This window comes from Trichechus manatus, unplaced genomic scaffold (genome assembly GCF_000243295.1).
Source record: "Trichechus manatus latirostris isolate Lorelei unplaced genomic scaffold, TriManLat1.0 scaffold00004, whole genome shotgun sequence".
Lineage (NCBI taxonomy): Eukaryota > Metazoa > Chordata > Mammalia > Sirenia > Trichechidae > Trichechus > Trichechus manatus.
In genome coordinates, this window is record NW_004443940.1 from 21698848 (window position 1) to 21726817 (window position 27970).

General features: G+C 46.1%; 1 protein-coding gene across 1 annotated transcript in view; it reads right to left on the reverse strand.

Moving 5' to 3' along the window:
- Positions 1–2028: 2028 nt before the first annotated feature.
- Positions 2029–27970, reverse strand: part of RASA3 (RAS p21 protein activator 3) — a 63394-nt gene continuing 37452 nt past the window's right edge. Inside the window, exons 15-19 of the mRNA XM_023731898.1 lie at positions 27229–27311; positions 16192–16400; positions 13955–14058; positions 8085–8268; positions 2029–4001 (exon numbers count right to left, since the gene is read on the reverse strand). Coding sequence (XP_023587666.1) covers positions 3926–4001; positions 8085–8268; positions 13955–14058; positions 16192–16400; positions 27229–27311 — 656 coding nt within the window. The 3' untranslated portion in view covers positions 2029–3925. The remainder of the gene's footprint in view (positions 4002–8084; positions 8269–13954; positions 14059–16191; positions 16401–27228; positions 27312–27970) is intronic.

Sequence of the window (27970 nt, forward strand, 5' to 3'; positions counted from 1 at the left end):
TGGGCAGCTTCTGTCTGGAGGTGAGGTGAGAAGGCAGAGAAGGTTCGGAGCTGGTTGAATGGACATCGGGCATCAGGGATGGAAAGGGGAGTGTGCTGTCACAGTCAGGGGAGAGCAATTAGGGTCACATAACAATGTATGTATAAATTTTTGTATGGGAGACTAACTTGAAATGTAAACTTCATTTAAACTACAAAAATAAAAAAAGAAAGAAAGAAAAAAAAAAGAAGAGTTCCACATAGAAACCAAAACCCAAAGGCTTCAGCTGATAGGCTGTCTTGTGAAACAGCAAGTGGACTTACACTGGTGTCTACAAGAAGGCAACAAGGACCTCTCTTTGGGAGCTGTTGGGAGAGGGGGTTTCAGGTCAATCTGCCATCACCTTCCCACTGTCTCCTGTCTTCCAGTCCTTCCAACTCCTTCTCACATGGAATAACATTTCTTGATCTTCCTGTTTCCTTTCTCAGGACTGAGTCCAACTTGGCAATGTTCTTCTTAATCTTAACCTTGATCCTCCAGGTTCCTGCATGCTTGCCTTCCGGCCTTGCCTTGAATGCCGACTTCTTGGGCTAACTTTGGTACCCCTGGCCTCTGCTTCTGGGCTCAGCCTGAGCGGCTGGCTCCATCCTCAATACCACCTTGTGCCTAACCCTGCCAAACCTGGATGCCATCTTTCAACTGTACCCCCAGGTTGGCATTGCTCTCCACACCACCCTCAGCTGCCCCAGCCCAGAGTGGACAGAAAGTGGGAATGGAGGGCGACAAGGAGGGTCTTTGATTTTTGCTCAGCATGAAAGCAACACTGAATGAAAGGACCTTCTTCTCGTTCTCTAATTACCAAGCACCTCCTGTGGAATAAGGAGCCCTGGTGGCACAGTACTTAAAGCCCTCGACCGCTAATTGAAAGGTCTGTGGTTCGAACCCACCAGCCACTCCTTGGGAGAAAGCTGTGGCAATCAGCTTTCCTAAGGATTTACAGCCTTAGAAGCCCTATGGGGCAGTTCTACTCTGTCCTATAGGTCTCTATGAGTCAGAATTGACTTGATGGCAATGGGTTGGTTGGTCGTCTTATGGAATGAGGAGGTCAGGTGCAGAAGGTTGGCTCATCAGCGCACCTAACTTCAGTCTCCCCAGCTCACTGTCTCTTGGGAAACAGTGGATTTTAAGCCCTGCTGCCACCAGTACATCCATCAAACGTGGGTGTCTACTGCTTCCCCAGAAATGTCTGATTCTGGTGTTTAACATAGTCAAATTCCCTCATTTTTTCTCTTAACAGAGCTGACTCAGGCTGGAATTAAAAACAAAGCAAAAAAAACAACTTTAAGTGAAAACCAAAATGGGGGTTGGGAGTGGGAAAGTGAAAAAGAAATGAGAAGATGCACTTAATGTCTTTACTTCTAATGATGTGTGGAGCGGGGTGGGGTCTCTGCCCAGAATAGCCCTTCTTTTCATTTTCAGTCCCTCCCTTCTCCTGCTCCTTTCCTAACTCCTCATCATCTCTCTAGGAGGGAGAACAACCATCTGCCTAGAAAACAACGCTGAAGTGCCCCTCTGCCTGCCACCCAGGGAGACAGTTACCTTCCAGTTGTCTCCTCATAGGAAGAGCTGCCTCTCTATGTCTATTACCTCAATTCTTCCTCTTGTCTAGAAGACTTGCCTTTGGCTCATTCTGGTTCCGCAGAGCTGTGGGCTGCCTGCATTCTAGAGGCTGTAGTGTTTGATGGAGTCTGTCTTTTCAGTCTTCTCTGAGCTGGCCACCTCACGTTCAGCCCACAGGAGAGACTCACCTCAGAACATGCTCTCCATGTCCCTCAGTAGCAGCTGGTCCTACACCAGTTCCTCCTGGAGAGCATCATGGCCCAATGTCCCCCAGCTAGATGTCACCTATCGGAGCTATTTTTTCTAGTTAGACCACCTCCCCCTTCTCCTCCCACGCATGAATCCATTCCCCTTACCAACACACTGCACTCCCACCCCCACCCAAGTGTGTAACTACCAGTGTGAACCCTTGAAAAACCAAGCCAGGTCTCACAAAGAATAAAACATCTGTTTTAATTGGCCAGTAAAATACATCGCAAATCATTAGTATTTTATAAACAGAAATATTAAGTTACAAATCCATGTTAAAAATTGCAGTTCAGTGGCCGCCTAATAGCTGTGTGTCCCAAATTTGATCTTCTGCAACATTTTCCTCCACTATTTTTGTGACAACAAATACTGATACTTTTTGCCATCTAGATTAAGAGTCTGAACTACAGTATTTCCAAACAAGAACAGAGAGAAATCATTACAAGGATACATCTTACTATTTATTTTAAACAGTGCTTTCTAAACCCCAGCCTGCTGAGCTGCATGCTGCATACCCTGTGAGGAGATCTGCTTTTGGAATAAGTTTCTTTAGCAAACAGCTGGAGAGCAAGTCGAAGATGTTGTGACTTGCCCTTTTTTTTTCTGGTCCTAGCTGACTCCCTCCCCATCCCCAGCGTCCACCCCCACCTGCTGCTCTGCTAGGCTTCCAGAGCCCCAGAGCTTCTTGGGAGGGCTTCCTGGAGTTAGAGGCAAAGTATTGTTCATGGGGCCCCAAGAGGAAAGTCTGGACCATCTAAGGCCCCAACATTTCAAGCTTACAGAATTTCTTCCCTACTTCAATTTCTTTTGAAGACCTTTAGCTGGCATTCATGAAAGACACAATCCGTTCCCTTTGTATTTGTCCCACTGTCATCCATCCACCCCTTTAAAGAGTATAGGTTTTATATCAAAGAGCTAATTAAAAACTGTCTGTTAAAAACATTAAGAAAAACAGCTTGAAAAATGCACCTTTCTGTTTAAAAAATCTTTCCCCAAGCTTCCACAAGTGGTGGTCAACATATGGATTCTAGTTTTAAATCCCATCCAACAGCAGAACAGCTCTGTGCTTGGAGTCAGGGAGTCAGAGGACCCCAGCTCATCAGCCCCAGTCGGCATGACTCCACAGGCATCCACAGGCTGTGAGGAGCACTTCTCAGAGCAGTTGGCTTGGCAGGGTTCTAATCCCCACTGAGGCAGTTGCAGCAATAGATGCAAAGAGAAGACTGGAAATCAGCACCTTTCCCTTTCCCAAGTCTTGATCATTTCAAAGTCATCATAGATCCCAACACAAGTTAAAGGCCAGAGCTCTCTGTAGAAGGAAGCCCATATTCCAAAAAGATCAGGAGCATCCTCAAAGAGGGATTTTTATGCAGTTCCACACATCCCAGCCACAAAAGTGATCCTTCAGCTGGGAACAAAACCAGCATCACACATCTGAAACCAAGAGGCTGTCTTTCCTAGCTTGCTTTTCAGCAACCCAGGACAGCAGGCTCATAAGAAAGAATAATACTCTTAACATCCCCAAACGTGTTAAAAGCAGAGGGCCTAAAGGGCTACGCAGGTGCAGGGCAACTGTACAGAGACCAGCAACAGCAAAACTGCACGTGAAACAAAAAGTATGCGGCTCTACAGAATAATGCTGTCTCGTTAATCAACTCAACAAGGGCGTACTTGGTTTCTCTAGTGGGGAGGACTGCTGGGGTGTTGTCACAGGAAAGTCCATGCGTCTTGATCATTGAACTGATCGCTAGATTCCCAAGAAACCAAAGCAAATTTCAAAACAAAACACATCCGACAACACACATGCCAGAGAGGCAGAGTTCGGGTCACCTGTGTCAATGCCAGATGAATAAAGTGCATAGCAACTATTGTAACAGTTCTTGGAAAGAGGAAAAAACAACATAAGTCTCAACAGTTTCAGAGCTCGATACTTATTATTTATACACTTTGATGAAATATGGATTCCCTTTGCTTGCTCGTTCTGTCCACTTTTTTTTTCCCATTCTTTTTTCCTTTTCAAAGAGTTTGGCTTCCTGGGGTTAACTCAGCAGCGCCATCTTGGGACATCCCGCAGGCTTTAAATGGAATGAGTGGAAATTTCAGACTGCTGTCTGATGTAGCTTTGGAAACTCTTGTCTCCAATGGGGTGTTCCCTACAAACGGGAGAGAGGGGGGAGAAGGAAAATGAGGCACATTCTCCGTCATCAAAGGCAGCAGATACTTGTGGATGTTTATTAGTACTACAAAAAAAAACCCCAAACCTGTTACTGTCAAGTGGATTCCGACTCATAGTGACCCTACAGGACAGAGTAGAACTGCCCCACAAGGTTTCCAAGGAGCGCCTGGTGGATTCGAACTGCCAACCTTTTGGTTAGCAGCCGAACTCTTAACCACTATGCCACTAGGGTCTTTATTCTACTTATAAATATGATACATACTCACTGTACTAAATATTAAAAAATACAGATAAGCAAAACGAAGAAAGTAACAATTATGCCAAAGCCCATCCCTTGAAGTAGCCACTGTGAACACATTTGCTGTTTATATGTATGTGTGTGTAGAATGTAGGCTCCATGAGGGCAGGGGTTTTGAGCTGTTCTGTGCATCGCTGAATGTCTAGTGCCTGGAACAGTTCCTGGCACAGCAACACCAAGCCTACATTGCCAGATGGGTGGTGGCTGTGCGTGAGGTGCACTGGCCAAGAATCAAACCTGCATGGAAGGTAAGAATTCAGTAAATGCTTGTTGAATGAGACAGTACATGTATACCTTTTTCTTATAAGAAATAGGATCATGCTTTGTATGTTGTGTTCAACCTGTTGGCTTTTGACTACGAAGTTGATGTTGTTGTGTGCTGTCGAGTCAATTCTGACTCACAGCAACCCTACAGGACAGAGTAGGACTGCCCCATAGGGTTTCCAAGGCTGTAATCTTTACGGAAGCAGACTGCCACATCTTTCTCTTGTAGAGTGGCTGGTGGGTTTGAAACGCCAACCTTTCGGTTAGCAGCCAAGCACTTAACCACTACGCAACAGGGGCTCCTGATGAGGTTGATGCATACATTTAATACAGATGAAGACAACACGTTTTAAAAGGTCAATGTGGGCTCTCTCCGCAGAGAAGTGTTAAAGGGATATGGCATGATGATTTGGTAGTTTATACTTCCATGTACAATTACACCTAGGAGCAGAGACTGAGTCAGATATCACCTGTGAGGCATGTCATGTTTGGTTCCTGTGAGCCACCTAGCCAAAGTCTAGATCAGAGGGGTCCTGTTTTTCTCCAAGAGCCTTCACTACTTTCCCTTTATCAAGCCCACATCTCCCTTGGAAGGAAGGATAGGAAGAGCACATGCTGCCCCACATAAGCTCCCTGTCACACTCGTCCACCACCGTTCAAGAATGTGCAGGTTGATCCCGCCATGTTGGTCCCACACATACACCTGCAGGATGGAGGAAGCCTAGCACCTGATGCTAATAACGACACTAGCAGTGACCTTTGAAGGAACACTCACTATGCGCCAGGTACTATCCTAAGCCTTTTATACAATTAACTTGATAGTCTTTCAACAACTTTGTAAGGAAGGTTTTGTTTCAAAGAGGAGGAGAATGAGGTTCAGAGAGGTTAATTAACTTGCCTGTGGTTAACTGGCACTATGGTTAGTCTTACAGATCAACTTGGCTAGGCTACAGTGCCAGCTGTTTGGTGGAACACTACTCTCGATGTTGCTGTGAAGGCATTTTGTAGCTGTGATTAATATTTACGCTCAGATGGCTTTAAGTAAAGGAGATTATCCTGGATAATATGGGTGGGCCCCATCCAATCAGTTGAAGGCATTAAGAGCAAAAATTGAGATTTCCCAGAGAAAAGGAATTTTGCCTCAGGAGTCAGTGTGAACTCCCGCCAAGTTTCCAGCCTGCTGGCCTGCCCTAAGGATTTTGGATTAGCCAGCTTCCACAGTTGCAAGAGCCAGTTTCTTAAAATAAATCTTCTGTATACGTATATGTGAGGGCAGTGGTGGCTCGGTGGTAGAATTCTCACCTTCCGTGCAGGTTTGAGTTTTAGCTAATGCACCTCATGCACAGCCACCACCCGTCTGTCAGTGCAGGCTTGGTGTTGCTGTCATGCTAAACAGGTTTCAGCAGAGTTTTGAAAAATCAGTCAGTGAAAACCTTATGAGTCACAACCATCTGATCCCATTGTGCATGGGCTTTCCATGAGTCAGGGGCCAATTTGACAACAGGTAACAACAATAACATGTGTATATGTACATTCTGTTATGATCTGTAGGGTTTCCAGTGGCTAATGGACTCAAACACACCAACGATCATGAACATGTCGCAGGACCAGGCAACGTTTTGTTCTGTTATACGTTAGGTTTCCATGAGTCAGAGCTGACTCCACGGCAACCAACAACAACTTGCACAGGTATATACACACACTCCTCACTTACCAACATAGATAGGTTCCAAAGACCAGGTCATTACGTGAAAATCAGCGTTACGTGAAAATGGCGGATGACCACGTCAGATTACAAAATGGAGAATGACTACATCATTACATAACTGCCAAATTACGTCATTACATAACTGATAAATTACATCATTATGTAACTGCCAAATTACATGATTACATAACTGTCCAACCACTGAGAATCATGGCCCAGCCAGCTTGACATGTAACCTTAACCATCACAGCCAGCATTACTCTCAGTGTTTGTTAGTGCCAGATATACATCGTTAATGTGCAGAAGAGTCGGATAGTGTATTTTTTACTACCGTCGTAAATGCAAAATGTCAGATGAGAAAGTCGATAAGTGAGAAGTAGATGTATATGTATATGTGTGTCTGTATGTGAAGGAGCCCTGATGGCGCAGTGGTTACATGCTCAGTTGCTAGCCAAAAGGTTGGTGGTTCCAGCCCACCAGCTATTTCATAGGAGAAAGATGTGGCAGTCTCCTTCCATAAAGATTTATATTATTATTCGGTACCGTTGAGTTGGTTCTGATGCATAGTGACCCTATGTACAGAAGAACGAAACACTGCCCAGTCCTGCATCATCCTCACAATCACTGCTATGTTTGAGCCCATTGTTGCAGCCACTGTGTCAATCCATCTTGCTGAGCACTGGAAACCCTATGACAGTTCTACTCTGTCCTGCAGGGTCGCTGAGGTCAGAACTGACTTGACAGCAATGAGTTTTGTTTTTGTTTTTTGTGCGTGTATGTGCATATATACATATATTTATCTTTACACATACAGTAAAACTTGCGAAAGCTGGAACCTGTGTAAGGCAGAAACCTGTCAGAAGGAAAACTCAAATATCTTCCACTAAAACAGGTGATAGAAAAGTAGCAAGACTGTACCCTGTCAAAGGCAGAAACCTCATGAGACCTGGGAAAACAAGGCCATCCCATTGAGTTCCGGCTCTGACAGGTTTCACTGTGTATACTATTGGTTCTGTTTCTCTGAGATCCCTGACAGATGCTTGCAAGCGAGTGAACCAGGAATCGAGGGCAGGCAGTCTGGCTCCAGAATCTGTGTCCTGCACACACTATACCCCACCTCCCCTCAACTAAACAAAGCATGAGGGCCACTCCAGAGTCTGCCTCCACTCCTGAGTGCCCTTGGTAGCACGGAGAACTGGCAACAGGTCTGCAGTTGGCAGTGGGTGTGGCGCAGTGGTCAAGAATTCAGCTTGTAACCAAAAGGTCAGCAGTTCGAATGCACCAGCCGCTCCTTGGAAACCCTATGGGGCAGTTTTACTCTGTCTTATAGAGTTGCAATGAGTCGGAGTTGACTCAACGGCAATAGGTTTCTGGTTTGGTGGAACTTAGCTGAGGCAGAGAACACGTCTGGGTACCACCGGGAACAGGGAAAGTGTCAGAAACTCCTGGGGTGCCAAGTGTGGGACAGGAGGCATTTCTCCACCTCGGTAGATTTCCTCAGGACACTGGGCAGAGGCTTTGGGGAGAACAGTGGGTCACCTCCTCTGAAGGGTCCCGTCTCCTCGAGTGCCTGCCTCTCGTCCTCTGACAGACAGCGCTAACTCCCATGTAAACGTGGCTCTGAGCACTGCAGCTGGGTTGTTCCTGGAACCCACATACACTCCCCTCCTCGTCGTCAGGTGTGTGCTCATGCACACAGGTGACTCTGAGCTCCTGCAGCCCCGTCCCCCAGCCTTCCCACACGCTTGCCATAATGTAACATGTCACCCGGGGACAGACTCCATACTCACTGGCTCCCGTATTTCGTCTTCTTGAATTTGTCCCGTTTATACTGGGCGTGTTCCTGTTCCAAAGCTCCAACCCCAGCGATGATCTGCTTTAGTGTCTTGTAGGTCTCCTGAGGGTCGTCAATGATGAACGTTGAATACTCTTCCTGCTCGGGCCCATCATAGACAGATTTGCTTCCACAGGCCTCTGCAACAACGAGGTAAGGGAGCTGTCAAATGGCACCCAGTGGGGTGAGGGGAGCAGGGGAAGTTGGCGGACTTGGGTACCCGGACACGCAGGCCTGTTTCTACTTTCAGTCTCAGTCATGTCACGATCCCTATGCAGCAGAAGAGGGACAGTGAGGTTCAGTGGTAGAATTCTCACCATCTATGTGGGAACTGTTTTCCTGACTTTCAGTCCAAGGGAAAAATCTCTCAATCCTTAATTCTATGGACAAAGACTCTAAGGGAACTATGACCTGAGAAAGATAAGAAGCTGTAAACATGAAATTCTGAGTAGGTAGTGTTGAACAATTCCCGCCAGGCATAAAAGAGTAAAAGAAAAAGGAGAGAGGTAAAGAACGCCACTCAGCGGGCTTCGAAGGCACTGCCGCGTGGGCCCAGCTTTCTTATATTAAGTGAAGTATAGGAGGAGTTGTGGTCTCTGGAACCAGCCTGCTGGAATTTCCATCCTAAGTTCTATAACTGTATGATGTTGGGCAAGTTACTGAAACTCTCTGTGCCTCAGTTAACCCACCTGAAAAATGGGGGTAATAGATGAAGATCAAAAGCTACAGCCTTCAGTATGGATTTAACCTCAACATAAAGAAAACAAAAATCCTCATGATTGGACCAGTAAGAAACATCATGATAAATGGAGAAAAGACTGAAGTTGTCAAGGATTTCATTTTACTTGGATCCACAATCAATGCTAATGGAAGCAGTAGTCAGGAAATCAAACGAAGTACTGCATTGGGACAATCTGCTACAAAAGGCCTCTTTAAAGTGTTACTGAGCAAAGATGTCACTTTGAGGATTAAGGTGCACCTAACCCAAGCCATGGTGTTTTCAGTCGCCTCATATGCATGTGAAAGCTGGACAATGAATAAGGAAGACGGAAGAATTGACGCCTTCGAATTATGGGGTTGGCGAAGAATACTGAATATACCATGGACTGCCAGAAGAACGAACCCGTCTTGGAAGAAGCACAGCCAGAGTGCTCCTTGGAAGCAAGGATGGGAAGACTTCATCTTACATACTTTGGACATGTTATCAGGAGGGACCAGTCCCTGGAGAAGGACATCATGCTTGGTAAAGTAGAGGGTCAGCAAGAAAGAGGAAGGCCCTCAATGAGACGGAATGACACAGCGGCTGCATCAGTGGGCTCCAGCATGACAACACTTGTGAGGGTGGTGCAGGACCATCCTGTTGTCCATAGGGTTGCTATAAGTTGGAACCAACTCAACGGCACCTAACAAAAACAACAGGTGCCCACCTGAGAGGGTGACTGACTGACCCCAGTGAAGCCCTCAGCCCAGTGCCTGGCACAGCTTAGTCAGTGCACAGTGAGTGTTAGTTGTTGTCATAAAATGCAGGGAGGGGCTCATCAGAGGACAAATGCAAAGGGATGCCACAAGCCTATAAGCACAGGTCGGTATGAAGGGCTTAAACCTTAAATAAATATTCATGGAAATTGAGAAAGGCAACCCAAAACATCATTCTCATTGCTGGGAAAGGTAATGTGGTGTTAGCAGATAATAGCAAGGCAGAACTGAGCCCTACGTGGCTTGGTTCTTATTCATTAAAGAGAATGCTACACAGCATAGATGGGTAAACTAGAGATCACGGAAGAACTGATGACCAGATAGGAGAGATCAACAATAGCAATGATGATGAAGATAAACACTATAAAAGCAAAAGCAGATAAGATTTACAGCCTGTCTAGTTCTGGGTGCTGTGCTAACTGCTTTATGTGGGTTATTTAATTTAATCCTCAAACTAACTCTATTATGCTGGTCCATGGCTAGCCCCACTTCACAGAAGAGGAAGTGAGGATTCAGCCTGACTGAGTAATTTGCCTCATTTGTCTCATAGTTGATGATGCTGGGCTTCAACTGAGGCAGGGTGACTCCAGAGCCCATGCTCTTCAGTCTCAGATGAATCACATCTCAGAGAACCGAAGAACCCAGGGTCTGAGTGAGTAAGTGCTGGGAGTGACCTGTGGACGGTCACAAGCAATGGGAACATGCCCTGAGACTAATGCCTGGCAAGTATTTTTTAATGTTGAACTTACGAAGAAGATGGATTCCATAAACTATATATCAGTTGCAAAATTCTTCAATGGATTATCAAACAAGTAGGTTATGAGTATTTAGGAAGGAAAATCATAAAACTAGCATTCATTAGGATAAATCATTATAAGCAAACTGTATTTCCCCTTTTGATGGGGTCAGTAAAGCTTAGGGAATCCCTGGGAAGTGCAAATGGTTAAGTGTTTGGCTGCTAAGTGAAAGATTGGCAGTTCGAGTATACCCAGAAGCATGAAAGGTCTGGCAATCTACTTCTGAAAAATAAACTACAGAAAATCCTTTGGAGCACAGTTCTACTCTGGCACACATGGGGTCGCCATGAGTCAGTTACTCAACGGCAACTGGTTTATAAAACTCATAGAGCTTAAGGAAATACTGGAGTAGGTGTATGTTGACTTCATCAAGTCTTCTGATAAAATAGCCTCATGAACAAGATACAAAATCATAGAGTAAAAATGGAACAGTTAATTAGGCAGATTTGTACTCGTAGACCACTTGTAGTCCCCAAGTGTCAACTGGATTAAAGTGCATATTCAAGTATATAATTTTAGCCTTGGCGAAAGAAAGTATGTTCACAATGGTGATCAAATGATATAAAGTTGGAAAAGATATCTAACAGATTTGATGATAAGAAACAGGATTCACAAAGACCTCAATAGATTATAACACTGAACCCAACTTCAGTATTACTTAGATATAAAATAACAGGACTAAAACTAAGTTCTGAGGGTAGGTTGGAAGAGACTGATTGATCAAATCAGCTGAACCTTTCAGCTGACTGAAGCGCAACGAGCGACCAGTGTGGGGGGTGTGAAAAGTCTTAACATTTATTTAATAACGATGTGTGAGACACTGTGCTAGATGCTCCATACAAGGCATCCGTTTAATCTTAGACCAAAAACTCTAATAAATGGGCATTTATGCCTATTTTAAAGGAGCCCTGGTGGCGCAACAGTTAAGTGCTTGGCTACTAACATAAAGGTTGGCAGTTCAAGCCCACCGAGTGGCTCTGTGGGAGAAAGACCTGGCGATCTGCTCCCGTAAAGATTACACCGAGAAAACCCTATGGGGCAGTTCTACTCTGTCACATGGGGTCGCTAAGAGTTAGAATTAACTTGGCAGCACCCAACACCAACAACAACACGCATATTTTACAGATGAAGAAGTATGTAACTTGTCCCAGGTTATATCTCAAATAATGGTGAGCTGGCGTCCCCTCCAGCTGGGCTCTTTCCACTGCACGAAAAGCTCATCTGCGTCAACTGCAGTCCCATGACCCAAACCTGAATGTCAGCTGGACTGTGCCCAAACCTGAGTGTACCCCAAGGAGGTTGGCCAGGGGGTGAAACTGCCCCAGAAGGGATGAAGGAGACTACATGGCCATTTTTTTCTTACACAGGTGACTACAAGTTTTCTTCAATAATTAAAAGTCCGTCATTTATAGGTGGAAAGGACTTATTACATTGGATAGAAATAAGACCCATTGGTAGAGTGTGCAGGGAAATGGAATCTGGCTAATATAAAAGGAGTGTCTTGAGGCAATCAGAACTCTTACAAAAAAACATTGCCTCGAAAAGCACTGATATTCTAGGCAGAGGTTTGAACACAGTTAAACAAGTGACTCAATGCTTCTGTGCCTCAGTTTCCTATCCTGTAGGATGAGAAGCCTAGAGCAGATGAGATTTGAGGTTTCCAATCGTTTTGAAATTCTCTGAATGCATGTCGTCAAGATGACTGTACTGGAAGGAAGGCTGAATATGTGAGACCTTTTCCGCCCACCCGTCCGTCCGTCTGTCCGTCCATCCATCCTATAAACAAGTACTGAGTCCTTGCTTTGTGCCAGGCACTGGGGGAAAGAAGACATGGTCTCTGCTCTCAAAATGTCACAGCTTATTGCAGTGGTTAAGCGCTTGGCTACTAAATGAAAGGTTGGTGGTTCAAATCCGCCAGCCACTCCATGGGAGAAAGATGTGGCAGTCTGCTCCCATAAAGATTACATCTTAGAAACCCTGTGGGGCAGTTCTACTCTGTCCTATAGGGTCGTTATGAGTGAGGATCAACTCGACAGCAATGGGTTTGGCTTTCTTGGTATGGTACAATGATGCCAAACCTACCTGAGGTGGGGAAGTTAGGCAAAGCTCCTGGGAAAAGGTAATGTCTGGGCTGAGACTTAAAAAAGATAAGTAAGGTTAGCCAGACTAAGAAGTGGGGGAGGGCATTCCAAGCAGAGAGGACAGTGGGGGCAAAGGCATAGTGGTGGGAAATGGTCTGGTGTCTGGAGGCAGCCACAGGCAGCTTGGTACTGCTGGGAGGAAAGTGAGGGGCAGGGTGGTGAGAGGTGAGGCTGGAAGGCAGCAGGAGCCGATCACAGAGGGCCTAATCGGTCTATTTAATGAACCTGGATCTTACACTGTGGCCTCAACCTATTCAAATCCCTTGACTCTACCCTCCTCTGTCTTGCTCGTTCCCAACAGTGAGCTGAAAAAAGCTGTCCCCATCCTAGCTCCACTGTCTTTGCCACCTGGAGGCCAAAGGCAGCCTCCAGGCTATAGCTGCATGAAGTTCTGGTACTTTGGAGTCAGGCACTGTATTTAGCCTATTGCTGGCGGGGGGTGGCCCTCCTATGTTTGTGTGTGTGTGTGTGTGTGTGTGTGCACCTGGGTGCCCGTGCACACGCCAGGATGAGTCAGAACGAGTGCTGCAGGGTGGAAACCGGAGCTCACAGACGTGCAATTGCACGGAAGCCAAAGCAGGATTATAGTATTTTCCAGGCTGTGGCATGCACTCGACACCTCTGGGTTAGATCAGGAAGGAATAAAAAGGGGGGAAAATCAAACAAGCTCATTTCCAGGCACCTTCATTTTAGTTCACCTTTTGAGCGAGACTTCAGGGCCCCGGTCATGCCCCCTCCCTAACAGCAGAGCTGAGCTCTTACAGATCTCACGGTAGAAACAACTACAGCTCACTCACCTTCCAGGGGATTCTTTTTTATGTCTGCTTTTTCTCCTACACTACAGCCCTCAGATGGTCAGCCCCATGTCACCTGATTTTTTTTTTAGGTGACCTAGAAGTTTTTTCAAGTTCTAAAAAGTATGTAAAGCACTTAAATGTCACTGATAACTAAGCTTGCACAGAATATGATTTGAAACATGCAATACCAGCTGTGCGTGCGCGCACACACACACACACACACGCTCGTCCCTCTGGAAAACACGAAAGAATGAAAGTCTCATTTTGGAAGTATGGAGGGTTACTAAGTAACAGGAAGGTCTCAATAATTTGGCAGTTTTTCAGATGTTGCACATTAAATTCCATCTTAAAATTCTCTGTAGATCTTATCAGTAAAGTAGCTTTGCGCCAAATAGCTGCCTAACTTGCAAGAAGCTTTTGCACATCAGTGCTATAAACAAAGACACCTGAGGGCAGACCAAAAACACACCAGATGCTTCGGGTGGACTATTTTTACTTTCCTGGTGCGTCTCTGGAGAATGACTCCATGTGGTACCCAGGACCTTGGCTGGCCTTCACCGAAACTGCCCACGAGTCTTGCTTGACAAGCTGCAGAACGCTCCCTCCTGCCCTTACCTTGCATTTTCTCCAGTTTATTCATATACAGGTTAAAGAGGGAATAGATGCGCTCTGTCTCCCGGTCCCCATCAATGTCAAGCTGGATGTTTGCTGGCAGGCCGCTGTCCAGACACAAGGAGAGCAAACACAAAGACAAAAATACTCATTTAAAATAATGCTTTTAATTATGGTGTTAATATTTAAGAACCACTAAAGAAAGAAGATCACGTGACTGTACGTTAACACTGATGCCAGACTTAGGGTTACTTGACAACTGGTTGCCGTCAAGTCGATTCTGACTTATAGCGACCCTGTAGGACACAGTAGAACTGCCCCACAGGGTTTCCAAGGAGTGGCTGGTGCACTCGAACTGCTGACCTTTTGGTTAGCACCCGTAGCTCTTAACCACTGCACCACCAGGGCTCCATACTTGACAAGGCGAGCTAAAGATCAGGGCTCGGGCATTTGCGTTTGGTGTGCAAAACCCTTCACAAGCATTTAGAAATGGCTGTCCACAGTTTTGGGAGCCTGGGGGCTTTTTGTTACCCACTGGTCTCCTAAGGCAACAAACAAGCAAAACAGACTTGCTTTGCCCAGGAAATAAATGATCCAGATAAAAAGACAACCCTCTACAGAGGCCAGCGGAGGTTCTGTGGTAGAATTCTCACCTTCCATGCAGGAGACCCAGGTTCGATTCCCGGCCAATGCACCTCATGCACAGCCATCCCCCATCTGTCAGTGGAGCTTCCAGACTAAGACAGACTAGGAAGAAAAGCCTGGAGAACTACTTCTGAATAGCAGCCAGTGAAAACCCTAAGCATCGCAACTGTCTGATCTGCAGCTGATCATGGGGATGACACAGGACCGCGCAGCGTTTTGTTCCATCTTGTATGGAGTGGCCATGAGTCCGGGGCTGACTCAGTAACAACACAGATGCTACTCAGACAATGTGTTCCCTGAGGGGTCACCTAGAAGGCGCTCCAGGTGAGAAAAAAGCAGGCGTTCCTCTTCCTGCCCTGGAAGCTGCTGTGGGCTCCTGCTCAGATGGATTCAAAGCAACCCACAGAGAAGGGGACTAATGGAGACTCCCTTCCTTCCTCCCCTGCCTCTGCCTTGGAGAAGCATGACAGGCAGTCCCAGGAGAAGGGACTTTATACCCAGAGCCCTGAGTTTGCACTGCTGCTTCACCGCCCATTGACTGTGTGACCTGATGAGTTTGTTAGCCTCTGACTCTCAGCTTCTTCATGCATAGAAGTGGACAATACAGTTCCCATCTCCAAGGGTTCCGTAAGATGAAATGAGGGCAGGTATGCCAACCACTGAGCACATGCCTAAGGAGGCCACTGTTCAACGAATGAGAGCCGTCATTGCTGTTGTCATTATCATATGCACAAGTCACATCTAACATAACCAGTGGGCTGAGCGCCACACTCAGGCCTCCTTCTCAGGACTAGCACTGATGACCTGGAGCTTCTAATGAGCCATAGGAGACCCAGCTGAAGAAGGAGCCAAGAAGAGAACGAGCTGCCTCAGTTTACAAAGGGCAAGTATGCGCGAGATTTCAGTTGGAGAAATCAAAGGAGGGGGTGGTTTATCTACAAGCAGGATGAAGCTTTGCAGGGTGGTGGAATATTTGCAGACTCTTCTTAGATGAAGTAAGACAGCACTCTATCCCTGGGGTGTTTTTCTCTGCATTGTGTTCCCAGCCTTCATCCTGCCCCACCCCTCCTCCCCCAAAGGAAACTACACCCGCTGGACTTTTTTTTCTTAACCCTTTGTGGTTTGCTATTGATGGACATTTTTAAGAGCTTGTGAGCTCCAATCCCACTCTGGGAGCAAGAGGAACTGTGGAAGGGACAGAGCTCCCTGCTAGTCTACACAGAGGCAGTGTGAGAATTAGAACTAGGTGCTCTTGCTGGGTGGAAGGCTTAGAAAGAGGTGCATCAGCCCCTTCCTTAAACAATTTAGGAAAAAAAAAAAAAACAACACTCGTCTGGGGAGACACAGCCTGAGGGTATGCTGCTTGCTGAGTGGATGCGGGATGTGTTTTAGTTCAACTTGCCCCCTCACCCCAACTTCTCTGTACAGTGCACAGACTAGACAACTGTCCTTGGCGGCCCTGGATGACCGGGAGGGGAGGGGTGGGAAACACTGTCCAGTGTCCTTGTGGGCAGGTCACTCTGAGCACTGGCCTGAGGTCATGCTCCACAGAGCTGGCTCAGCTGGAGAAGGGGCAGAGAGTCTGCTCCACTTACCCAGTGCAGGGGGTGCAGCCAGGGGCCGAGTCTGAGGAGGCCTTGCAGCACAGCCAGTGGCCATTCAGGTAGGCGGAGGGGTGGTAGACGGTGAGACGCTTCTTGTTGCACTGGCTGACTTTGGTGAGGATGTCAATCCAGTCCTTGGCCTCCACGCAGTTGTTGGCCTGGATGTACAGCGCTCTCTCGGGCTGAATGACCTGGAACATCTGAGGAGACCCCAGGCACAGGCTTAGGAGGGGCTCACACAAACAGGGCAGAGGGAAGGAGGAAAAAGGCTCCAGGCCCTGGAGGGTGCCTTTATGGCCACCACCAGCCTCATGAACTTTTGCTCCTTAAACTTTAAGTCTCTAGCAGGTGGGGGTTGTTATTGCTGTTTTACAAAGTGGGGCACAGAGGCTCAGACAAAACCCTGGGGGCTGCTGGTCTGAGGCTCTGGTGCTCTGAGCACCAGGAGAAGACCACAGCTGTGCGTAGAACCAGACCTCTGCTGCTCCTTGAACTTGACGCTCAGAAAGCATGGCCCTTCCTCTGGAAGACAAACAAGCGAGAGGGAGGCAGCTGGGCTGGGGGAAACCAAGGAGGCTTGGACTGAAGAGGCCGGCGCTATCCTCAGCCGGACTACTCCTGAGTCAGCCTGCAAGTCATTTCGTGCCCTGGGGTGTCTTTATTTTAAAAGTAAAGGAGGGACCCTGCTTATCTCCTTCACAGGGACATACTGAAGTTTGACCATAACCAAAAAAAACCAAACACGTTGCTGTCGAGTCAATCCCGACTCATAGCAGCCAAGCTCTTAACCACTATTAGATAAGGCCTATGCTCATTTTTCATAGTAGTTATGTTCTTCAGATCCCGTGAACACTTAACTAGCAAATACTGAGCCAGCCTTGTTTGACCTCAGCTGGAAATGGGCAAGTCTGGTGACTCAATTTTTTATTGCTCTGTGCATGTTCATGTCTGTGAATGATCACAAAAGCACTGCACAGATTGATTTTGGGGTTACAAATAAATTTTAGCGAGTAGGCAAATTTGCAAATACTGAATCTGCAAATAATAAGGATTAACTAACTATATGTGTGTGTGTGTGTGTGTATACATATACACATTATATATATATATATATACACATTATGCATACATATACAGAAACCCTGGTGGCATAGTGGTTAAGAGCTCGGCTGCTAACCAAAAGCTCTGCAGTTCGAATCCATCAGGCGCTCCTTGGAAACCCTATGGGGCAGTTCTACTCTGTCCTATAGGGTCGCTATGAGTCAGAATCGTCTTGATGGCAACGGGTTTTTTTTTTTTTTAATATACATATACACATTATATATACATAAATGTATATACATACATACACACACATACATATATGTTGGGATTGTTTCTTTGGCCTTTTTGTTTTTTAAACTCTTCTTAAAAACTTTTTTACATTTTCATGCAAGGTCCTGCAGACCTCATCCTGACCCCTTTCTGTCCCCATCTTCAGCTGCCCCCTGCCGGAGAAGCTGTGGTGTAGTCATCTAGAACCGCTTCTCAGGGAAGTTGTCTTCTAATCATCCAGAACCACTTCTGGGTTTCCTGCCACTGAGCCTCTACACATGCTGTCTCTGTCTGAAATGCTCTTCCCCTTTTCCTGCCTGACCACCCAGGACTCCTCCTCCTCCTCTAGGGTAGGTGTTACTTCCTCTGTGCGGCTTCTCTGAGCCTCCACTGCCTTCCCATCTAGTACTCATTCAACACACATTACTGAGGTCTACTAGGTGCCAGACACTATGCTAGGTCATGCAGCTTCCAGTCAGCAAGAAAGACAAATGTAAATACAGAGTGCTTGGGTTGTGTGGGGTAAGATCTAACACGGGGGTCAGGAGAGGACCATATAAATAAATGACCCTCCACTGAGGTCAAAACGATGATTAAGAATTCATTAGGCAATGTGGGGAGAGGAAAGTGTTATGGATTGAATTGTGTATATGCTGAAATCTTGGCTCTTACACCTATAAATATGATCCTGTTTGGAAATAGGGTTTTCTTCGTTATGTTAATTAAGTTATACCCATGTAGCGGTGGGTTATAAATCTAATCACTTCTAAATTATGAAAAGAGCAGAATGGACTCAGAGAGACACACAGGGAGAAGAGAAAGATGACAGAGACAGATGCATCTACAAGGATTGCTGGCAGCTTCTAGAAGCTGCAATAATCAAGGAAGGGCCTTCTCCAAGAGTCATACCCTAAATTCAGACTTCTAGTCTCCTAAACTAAAAATAAATTTCTGTTCTTTAAAGCCACCGACTTGTGGTATTTTCGCTATGGCAGCACCAGGTAACTAAGACAGGGAGATGGAGAGTGTTTCAGGCAAGAGGAATGGTAGGTGCAAAGGCCCTGAGGTCAGAGAAAGGGTGGGTGCTCTCAGAAGGGAACAGGCCAGGCTAAACACAGAAGCTGAGAGAGGAGCTGGAGAGCGGGGCAGGGCCAGAGAGCTCCAGGAGGGTTTAGGCTGGTCTGGTCTGAGGACAAAGAGAGTGGTATGATCAGAGGGCATGAGGGGACACCATGAAGGAGGCTGCCGCAGAAGCCAGAGATGATGATGGCCTTCACCAACATGGGAGCACAGAGAGGAAGAACAGAAGTAGACAGATTTTATACGGAGGATCAGGAGTTGACCCAACAGCATTCCCGAGGACTGGATGTGGGGTAGGGAGTTAGGGTGATGCCAGTTTCCGTCGTAAATAGCTGGGGGTTCATTTATAGAGATGGGGACCCTCTCAGCCCCATGAACCCTGCACACACATGCACTATTGTGTACATCTCAATTTTTGCATGCATTTGTTTACATGACTGTGATGCCCAATCAAGGCTGAGCCTCTGGACAGAGGAAATTTTTGCTGTTGATGATTACAGGCCTGGCCTTTCCTATGGGCCGGGCACATAGTATACCACCATACCAGTTGCTGTGGAGTCATTCCTGACTCGTGGCGACCCTATGTGTGCAGAGCAGAACTGAGCTCCACAGGGTTTTCTGGGCTGTGACCTTTCGGAAGCAGATCACCAGGACTTTCTTCTAAAGGTGCCTCCGGGTGGGTTCGAACCACCAGCCTTTCTGTTAGCATCTAAGTGCTTAACCATTTGTGCTACCCAGGGACTCCTTGTTGGCACATAGTAGGCCTTCAGAAATGCCTTTCAAATTGTGGAGATCATTAGCCCAACAGCTAATGGCACGGACATGAGAGCTATGGGGAGCTGGCTTTGGGGAAGGCAGCAGGAAAAAACAAGCCAATGAATAGACGATGCTAAAATTAGGGAATTACTTGAAACCTAAATTAAGGACCTGGTAGAATGAAGACAGCTCACAGGTGCTTCCAAGACATTTTCCACACTTGCTTCCTTCCATGGACGGTCTGAAAACACCACAGGCCTCAAGGGCCAGCATTCCCCTGGCCTCCCTGACTGCTATTCTAAGAGAGGCAGACCCCTGGCGGATGGCGGCCACTTGAGTCATCTCTGCTATGTTCACCCTCCCTCTGATGGAGAGAGCCTGGTTCTGAGTCACAGGCCTGCGAAGAGCCTGTGATGCGGTGTCATCCTGCAGGCATGTCCTGCTCTGCCCTTAAGAATGACACTTAAAGAAAGAGACACGGGGAAGGCGAGGGGAGAGAGACTCAAGGCCAATGACCTGGACATTTCGGTCTCCTGGAAAAGGTACTGAACAAAAATAACCAAACCAGTTGCCGTCACAGACGCAGTTCTGACCCACAGCTACCCTACGTGTGCATAGTGGAACTGCACTCCAGACGGTTTTCAACGGCTCTGACCGCTGGAAGTAGATCACCAGGGCTGTCTCCTGAAGCATCTCTGGGTGAGTTCGAACCACCAACCTTTCTATTAACAGTCCGGCACTTAACCATTTTTGCCACCCAAAAACTCGGAAAAGGTACTAGGGAATATCTTCCAGGTAAAAAAAAAAATCCCACGTCTCCCACTAGGTGATCTGCTTGCCCAAGGAATCCTTCTCAAATAATCCTAGTAGGAGGGGATGTTTGATGGTCTTAAAGATGACCAAAAATGGAGGTAATAAGAGCATACACTTCCTACATGACTGAAGGGAAGGTGTTGTCTGTGGAATGGCGCCCCGGGAGGGCAGCTGGAGCTGTGCACAGGCTTCATCACTGCTTCTGCCTCTCCAAGCAAACAGAAGCTGCCTGCTGACGAGGTGATGACAGGGTCCTGCTATCAAACCCAAATGGAGAAATGAGTTCATCGTGATGCTTTCCAATGATAGAGACTGACTTACTGACTGACTACGGGTTAGGTCATCAAGAGTTTTTGTTGTTGATTATGTTTCTGTTGTTGATTTGAGATTTAGGAGACCTCAGGTGCTACACAGTAGAACCGCTCTGTAGGGTTTTCTTGGTGTAATCTTTACGGAAGCAGATCGCCAGGCCTGTTTCTTCCGCAGTGCTACTGGGTGGGTTTGAACTGCTAATCTTTTGGTTACCAAACCTACAAAAACTCAAGCCCACTGCCATCAAGTCAATTGCGACTCATAGCGACCCTATAGGACAGAGGAGAAGTGCCCCAGAGGGTTTCCAAGGCTGTAAATCTTTACAGGAGCAGACTGCCACATCTTTATCCCACGGAGCAGCTGGTGGATTTCGAACCACTGACCTTTCAGTTAGAAGTCAAGCGCTTTAACCACTGCACCCCCAGGGTTACCAGACACCTGCAAACCATTTGCACCACCCAGGGACCTTAAGTCATCTGTCCCCCAGCCTCAGCTACAATAGGCTGTCATGTCCACCACAGTCCCAGTGCAGTCTTAGGCACCGACTGAGTACCTGACGCTCAAACTCGACTAGGGAACAGTGATTCCACTGCAAGATGAAGAAAGACAGGAAGAAGGACGTGGAACGAGAGCAGAAAAAGAATCAGTCAGAGAGGAGGTGGGCCAGAGAGACAGAGCTCGGAAAATATTCTCCATCTACTTGTCACCTTGGAAAGCGTAACTTAACTCTCTCTTGCCGTGGGTTCCTTTTCTGTAAAACACAAATGATAATGTCTACTGCGGAACCCTGGTGTGAGAAGGCAGTGAAATGCAGTTTGCAGAGTGGCTGGCATGCAATGGGTCTTCAATGCATTTCTATTCTCTAGAAAAATAATTCACGGTGGTAATGTAAATCAACACCATTCTCGAGGGAGGCTAGCAGTCACTAATGAATGACTCTCCGGCATCTGAAGGAAATTATTGGTCCAATAGGGAGCTGACTTGTAAGGCTGTATGGCTCTGAAACTCCAGTCTATCCAGTGGCTACCTGCTCAGCTCTCAAGGGGTGTTCCCTGTGACTGGGAAGAGAAGACAATTGTGATGGTGATGAAGACACACAGGGTCAAATACACGAGCAAACGGTTAGGGATGTCCAGGAGGGAGGCTCGTAGGGTGGTGGACTGGGGCCTGGACAAGACTCCTGGGAATAACAGTGATGAGAAATGAGCAAAGGTTCGGAGTTGAGCAGGTCTGAGTTGGAATTCCTCCCCACCACTGATGAGCTGTGTGACCTCCAGCAAGTTCCATCAGCTTCTCCAGGCCTCCGTCATCTGACAATGGGGATAATAATTGTAACTACCTCCTCTCAGGGTTGCTATGAGGATTAAATGAGGCTAGAAAATGTCTGGAAATTCCTAGGATGGTGCCTGGGATAGTTCTCAGCAGTGGACTTTAGGAAAGTAGTGTATGTCCAGGATCTATGGGGTTTTTCTTTGAATGATACTTAAAGAGGCCTGAGGCAGGGCCATCTGTTAATGGAGAATCTTCCAGCTAAGCCAAGAATTTCTCCAGTGACTCAAACAATTCCATCCTTCAGGCACATCTGTTGCTCTTAAGCAAAGCACAAGGAAGTAATCCTTGTCTGAATTTTAAACAGAAAACAAAACAAAACCTTAGGAATGATTATCCAACACTCTGAGAACAACTCTCTACATCATTAAGATAAGATCTCTTTTTAGTAAAGGATTCCAAATTACTGTACTAACTCGTTGTCGTCGAGTCGATTTCAACTAATAGAGACCCTGTAGGACAGAGTAGAATGGCCCCATAGGGTTTCCAAGGCGCAGCTGGTGGATTTGAACTGCCAGCCTTTTGGTTAGCAGCCGAGCTCTTAACCACTGCACCACCAGTGCTCCAATTACTATACTATGTTACACCTATTGCAGAGTCCTGCTTGACCAAGCTCTCCCTAAAGTTCTATTAAATGATTATTAGGAGAAATGAATGAACTTCTGCCTAGGTATTGTCCTAAGTGCTTTATATACCAATTTAGTTTAATCCTTGCAAATACGTATTATTATGTCCATTTTACAGATGAGGAAATGGAGGATTACGGAGGGTGACTGACTTGTCCCAGCTGACTTGTGCCAGAGAAGCAATGGGAGTGTTATGGATTGAATCGTGCCCCTCAAAACATGTGTTGGAATCCTAACCCCTTTATCTGTGAGCCTGTCTGGAAAGAAGGTTTCCTTTGTTATGGTAAGGAGTCCATATCAGTGCAGGGTGTGTCCTAAACCTAATCACCTCTGAGTTATAAGGAGCAGCACAGACACAGAGACAAGGAAACCCAAGTGGGGGAAGACAGATGCCACATGAAGATTGCCAAGGAACTGAGGGATACCACAGAAACAGACGCTGAGACGAGGATGTTCCCCCAGAGCCAACAGAGAGCCTTCTCCTACAGTAGGTGTCCTGAATTCAGACTTCTAGCCTCCTACACTGTGACAGGGGCCCTGGTGGCACAGTGGTTAAGAGCTAAGGCTGCTAACCAAAAGGCTGGCAGTTCGACTCCACTGGCTGCTCCTTGGAAACCTCAAGGGGCACTTCTACTCTGTCCTGTAGGGTTGCGATGAATTGGAATCAACTTGACAGCAAAGAGTTTGGTTTGGTTTTGGTTTAAACTGTGAAAAAATAAATTTCTGTCCTTTAAAGCCACCCATTTGTGGTATCTGTATTACAGCTTGTGGTTGTTATGTTCCGTCGAGTTGATTCCAACTCATATTATAGCAGCACTAGCTAACTAAGACTGGGAGTCACCAATCCAAGATGGTGAGAACAGGCACTTGGGTTCACCAGCCCCAGAAACCAACACAGATGCAATGTTCACTTATGGTGTGTACACCAATTCTCTAGCCAACTCTCATTCACATACGGAAAGAGCAATTAAGCATCATCAGGGAGAATAAAACCCAGTGAGCTAGGCCTGCCTTTCTGTCTACGCAAACCCTCAGCCAGACCTGCTGCCAGGTCCCGCCCTCCCACTCACCCTTTGGGAGGAAGTGCAGAGAAATGCCCTGGATTGGAGCTGTTGGAGGACAGAGGAGTAGGAGTAGGGCTCCCCCAAGAAACTCCGCTCAAGGAAAGAGGAAATGCACGCATCTTCTCTCAAGGGAAGTTACAATAGCTAACCGAGGACTGAGCTGGAAGATCAAAACCACTCAGTGCAGCACACACAGGTGGGCCTTGCTCAGCCCAAGACCCTGGGTCTGAGGTGTCTTTGGACCTGGCCAACTGAGGAACATATTTGTTCCTTTTTTAAGTTTTAAATATTACCATTTATAATAAATTATTTAAATTTATTATTTATAGCCTCACTTTGCTCTACAAAAGACTCCAGGTGACTTACATGAAATACATCCAATGAAGAGAAAAATATAAAAAATACTTTTAGCAATTAGGAACAGAGAAATATAAATTAGAAAAGATAATCAAGACTGGAGAGAAGGTAGGGCATAAATATTCAGATTTTTAATTAAAATAAAACAAAACAAAAGCTCACCCTTTACTGAGCACTTAGTAAATGCCAACTATTGTGCTAATGGCTCTGCATGGACCACCTCTGGTCAGCAGTTTGAATCCACCAGCTGCTCCTTGGAAAGCCTCTGGGGCAGTTCTACTGTGTCCTATAGGTTCGCTGTGAGTTGGAATTGACTCCATGGCAATGGGTTTTTTTTTTTTAATAGCATAAGAGATGGGTGTGGGTATCCTGTCTTACAGATGAGGAAATGGAGGACCTGACGTTTAGCAATATACCCCTTTTACACATCTGGTGGAGTCCCTAGGTGGTGCAAATGGTTAAACACTCGACTGCTAACAGAAAAGTTGGAGGTTTGAGTGCACTCAGAGGCTCCTTGGCAGAAAGTCCTCATGATCCACTTCTGAAAAACCAGCCACCGAAAACCTTGTGGAGCACAGTTCTACTGTGGCACACATACGGCCACCATGAGTCAGAGTCGACTTGAAGGCAACTGGTTTGGCTTTACATCTGGAAGTTGGTGAGGCTAAGGTGCAACTCTAGGGCTGCCGGACACTATCTGTACTTTTTGTTTCTATGCGCACTGGGCCTCTTACAGAACTAGGCTGAATTCCCTCAGGAATTTACTGATGGACAAAGCGACAAGGGAAATATTCAAGGAAAACTTTCATAAGGAGACCATATACCATCTTCTCAGGAGAGACAAGGCTTCTCTTGGCACTCAATGTGAAAATGTCCTTCTCACATAGAGCTTCAGAGAGGGGATAAGAAGTGATACTATGACATGACTCAGCAATCCCAATCCTAGGTATATACCCAGAAGCAGTGAAAGCAGGCTCGCAAGCAGAAACCTGAACACCAGTGTTCACTGCAGCACTTTTCACAATAGCCAAAATGTCCATCAACAGATGAATGGATAAACAAAACTTGGTACATACATACGATGGAAGATTACTCGGTCATAAAGACAAACGAAGTCCTGACGCATGCCACAACATGGATGAACCTTGAAAACATCATGCTGAGGGAATAAGTCAGTCGCAAAATGACAAGTACTGTATAAGCTCAGTTATGTGAAACAAGCAACTACATAGAAAACAAAGATCATCAGTGGTTACTAGGGGTAGGAGGGAGGGGGTAAGGGGAATTTTTGCTTAGGGGGCATTGAGTGTATGTTAATGGTGGGGGAATAACTAGGAAGAAAATAGGATAGGGGTTGTTCAACATGAAGAGGATAGTGTAATCAATGTCATGGATTCTACACGTAGAAACTGCTGAATTGGTGAATGTTTTGTTGTGTATATTTTTATCTCTCTCACACACACACACACACACACACACACACACAAAGTTGTACTGCAAACTATCCTCTACATGGTGGAACAAGGAGGGAGGGCCTAGTGGCAGCACATGGTCGTAAGACAAACCAGACTGACGTTTAGTCTGTTTATTTTTAAATTGTCTTCAGACAGCACACCCCTTAGTACCTAACGCCTGGGGGGGACTGCTCTCAAAACTCCCATGCCCAGATGCCCCCCAAATTATCCCACAAACAAACATAACATTGGGATTCCCAAAGCTGTTTTTTAAGTGTTTCAACTATTACCAGAAACTGACCTCCATGCTGGCAGTTTTATTAGTCTTTCTACACTTGAGCACACAGCAAATGGTTTCCCTTCCATGGCCTAGTTCCGAAGTTGGACTTTGAAATGACTGAAAGTAACTTGTTGCCGCTCTCTTTAGGGAGCAAGTCGCAGGCTGGCTGAGGTGCACGGGCTGCTTGAGTGACTCGCAAGAAAACCCGATCTGTGCTCACACCTCCTTAGGAGGGGACCGAGGTACGGCCTGTGCCAGTGCCCTGAGAAGCATGCCTGGGTTTAAAAACTGTTCCACTTCCCAAAGCCACATCTGGGACAATTTGAGCATCAAAATAAATAATGCTAGTAATGGATTAGAACAACATAAATAAATAAATAAATAAATAAATGGAGAAGAGAAAGATTTTGCCCAGTAGAAAGCCAAGAAAAAATATAGAAGGAATGATAGAAAGTCATCACGGGGGCTAAAATGAAATAAAAAAAACCCCAAACCCATTGCCGTCGAGTCAATTCCGACTTACAGTGACCTTATAGGACAGAGTAGAACTGTCCATAGGGTTTCCAAGGAGCTGCTGGTGGATTCGAACTGCCAACCTTTTGGTTAGCAGCAGAGCTCTTAACCACTGTGCCACCAGGGCTCCAAACTAGTAGGTAAAAATTGGAGGAGGAACAGGATATTGACATAGTTCAATGCATCTTGCCCCAAATTAAAGAGAAAAACAGCAACTTTACAGATGCCACCCTACTCAAGTGCTCGAAGCTGACAGCAATCACAGGAGAAACCACCATTAGGCGTCTCCTGATAGGATGTGCTGGGAAGGACACAACATCCTGCCAAACTCATTATCTGACTCTAACCACGGCGAGCCATCAGGTAAACCTGAACGGAGGGTCTCTCTACAAAAGAGCCGGCCTGTGTGCTTCAAAAACGCCAAGGCCAAGAAACACAAAGGAAGGCTGAGGAACTGTTCCAGATTAAAGGAGACTAAAAAGACAACAAAATGCAATATGCGATCCTGGCCTGGAAAACCCCCCATAGCTATAAAAAACATTATTGGGACAACTTGCAAAATTTATTATGGACTGTGGGATTTGGTAATAACATTGTATGTGTCAAAGTTACATTTGCTGATTTTGATAACTATACTGTTGTTATGTAAAACAATGTTCTTGCTTTTAGAAAATACACTCCAAAATATTTATACGGTTCAGGACAAAATACATTATATACATGGGAGGGGAGAGAATGAATATGAGTAAGCAAATGGGACAAATGTAAACAATTAGTAAGTCTGGATAAAGGGTATGTGGGAGTTTCTCTGTTCTGTTCTTGTAACTTTTTATAAATTCAAAATTACATTAAAATATAGAGTTTCACACACAAAAAAATTCCGTTTACAGGCCTGGAGTCCGTTTCTGGGTATTTTGTAAAAGAGTGTCACTGGTGTTCCCAGAATCTCCCACGGAAGCCACCAGGATGAAGTTTCGGCCCCACCCTCCTGGGGAGAGTTAACTGGTTTGGATCACATCACACAGCTCCTTGTGAATATCCCAGGTAATACGGAGATACTGAGAGAACGGGAAACGCTTGAGGTACAGCCATTTTAACCAACAGGAAGAGAATCTGCGAGTAGCACTCACGTTTTTCATTTTGAAGGACTCCTCCTCCAATTTCTCCACTGCCAGAATGTTCTCGATAGGAATGCTGTACAGAGGCTGGTCGCCTGCAGGAGGCCAACAGAGAGAGAGGAGTTAACGGGGAAGGCAGCGGTGCTCTGCTCCTTGCTCTCAACTCAATGGATCTGGCCTGACGTCCCCAGAGAAGCCATTTCTACTCATCCCTAAGGTGTCGAGTACAGACTGGGTTTCCCTGGCAGGCTGCGACCTTTCTGTGTGAGCTATGTTCATGTCAGCCACAGAGCTACGGGGCCACGGTGGTGAGGAGACACTCAGGTGCTTCTGCCCTTGTTTCTCATAAAAGCTAGAGCCTAGGTGAGGAGACTAATAAAATGAAAGGCCGAGAGCACGTGAGGGGGTAGAGACAGCAGGGGTCAGAGATGGCCTTGGGATCAGGGACCTTAAGTTGTGGGACACATTCTCGGTCCACAGAATAAGTGTGTCACAAACTTGGTCTTTTACATACTTCTCTGTACCTCTTATGCTCCCCGCTTACTCTGAATGTGAGCCCCCCCACACGTACGCATATATTTTCATAATTATGCTAAAGTGTCTCTCTCTGCACGCTCTATTTCTAGGAAACACGTTACTCAATTTTTTAATGAGAAGAAGTGGCCTTCTCAATGTTTCGTAATTTAAATCTGAGCCAATTTCAGACACTGAGAAAAAAAAGAAAACAAAATAGGACATAGAATTATCACTAACC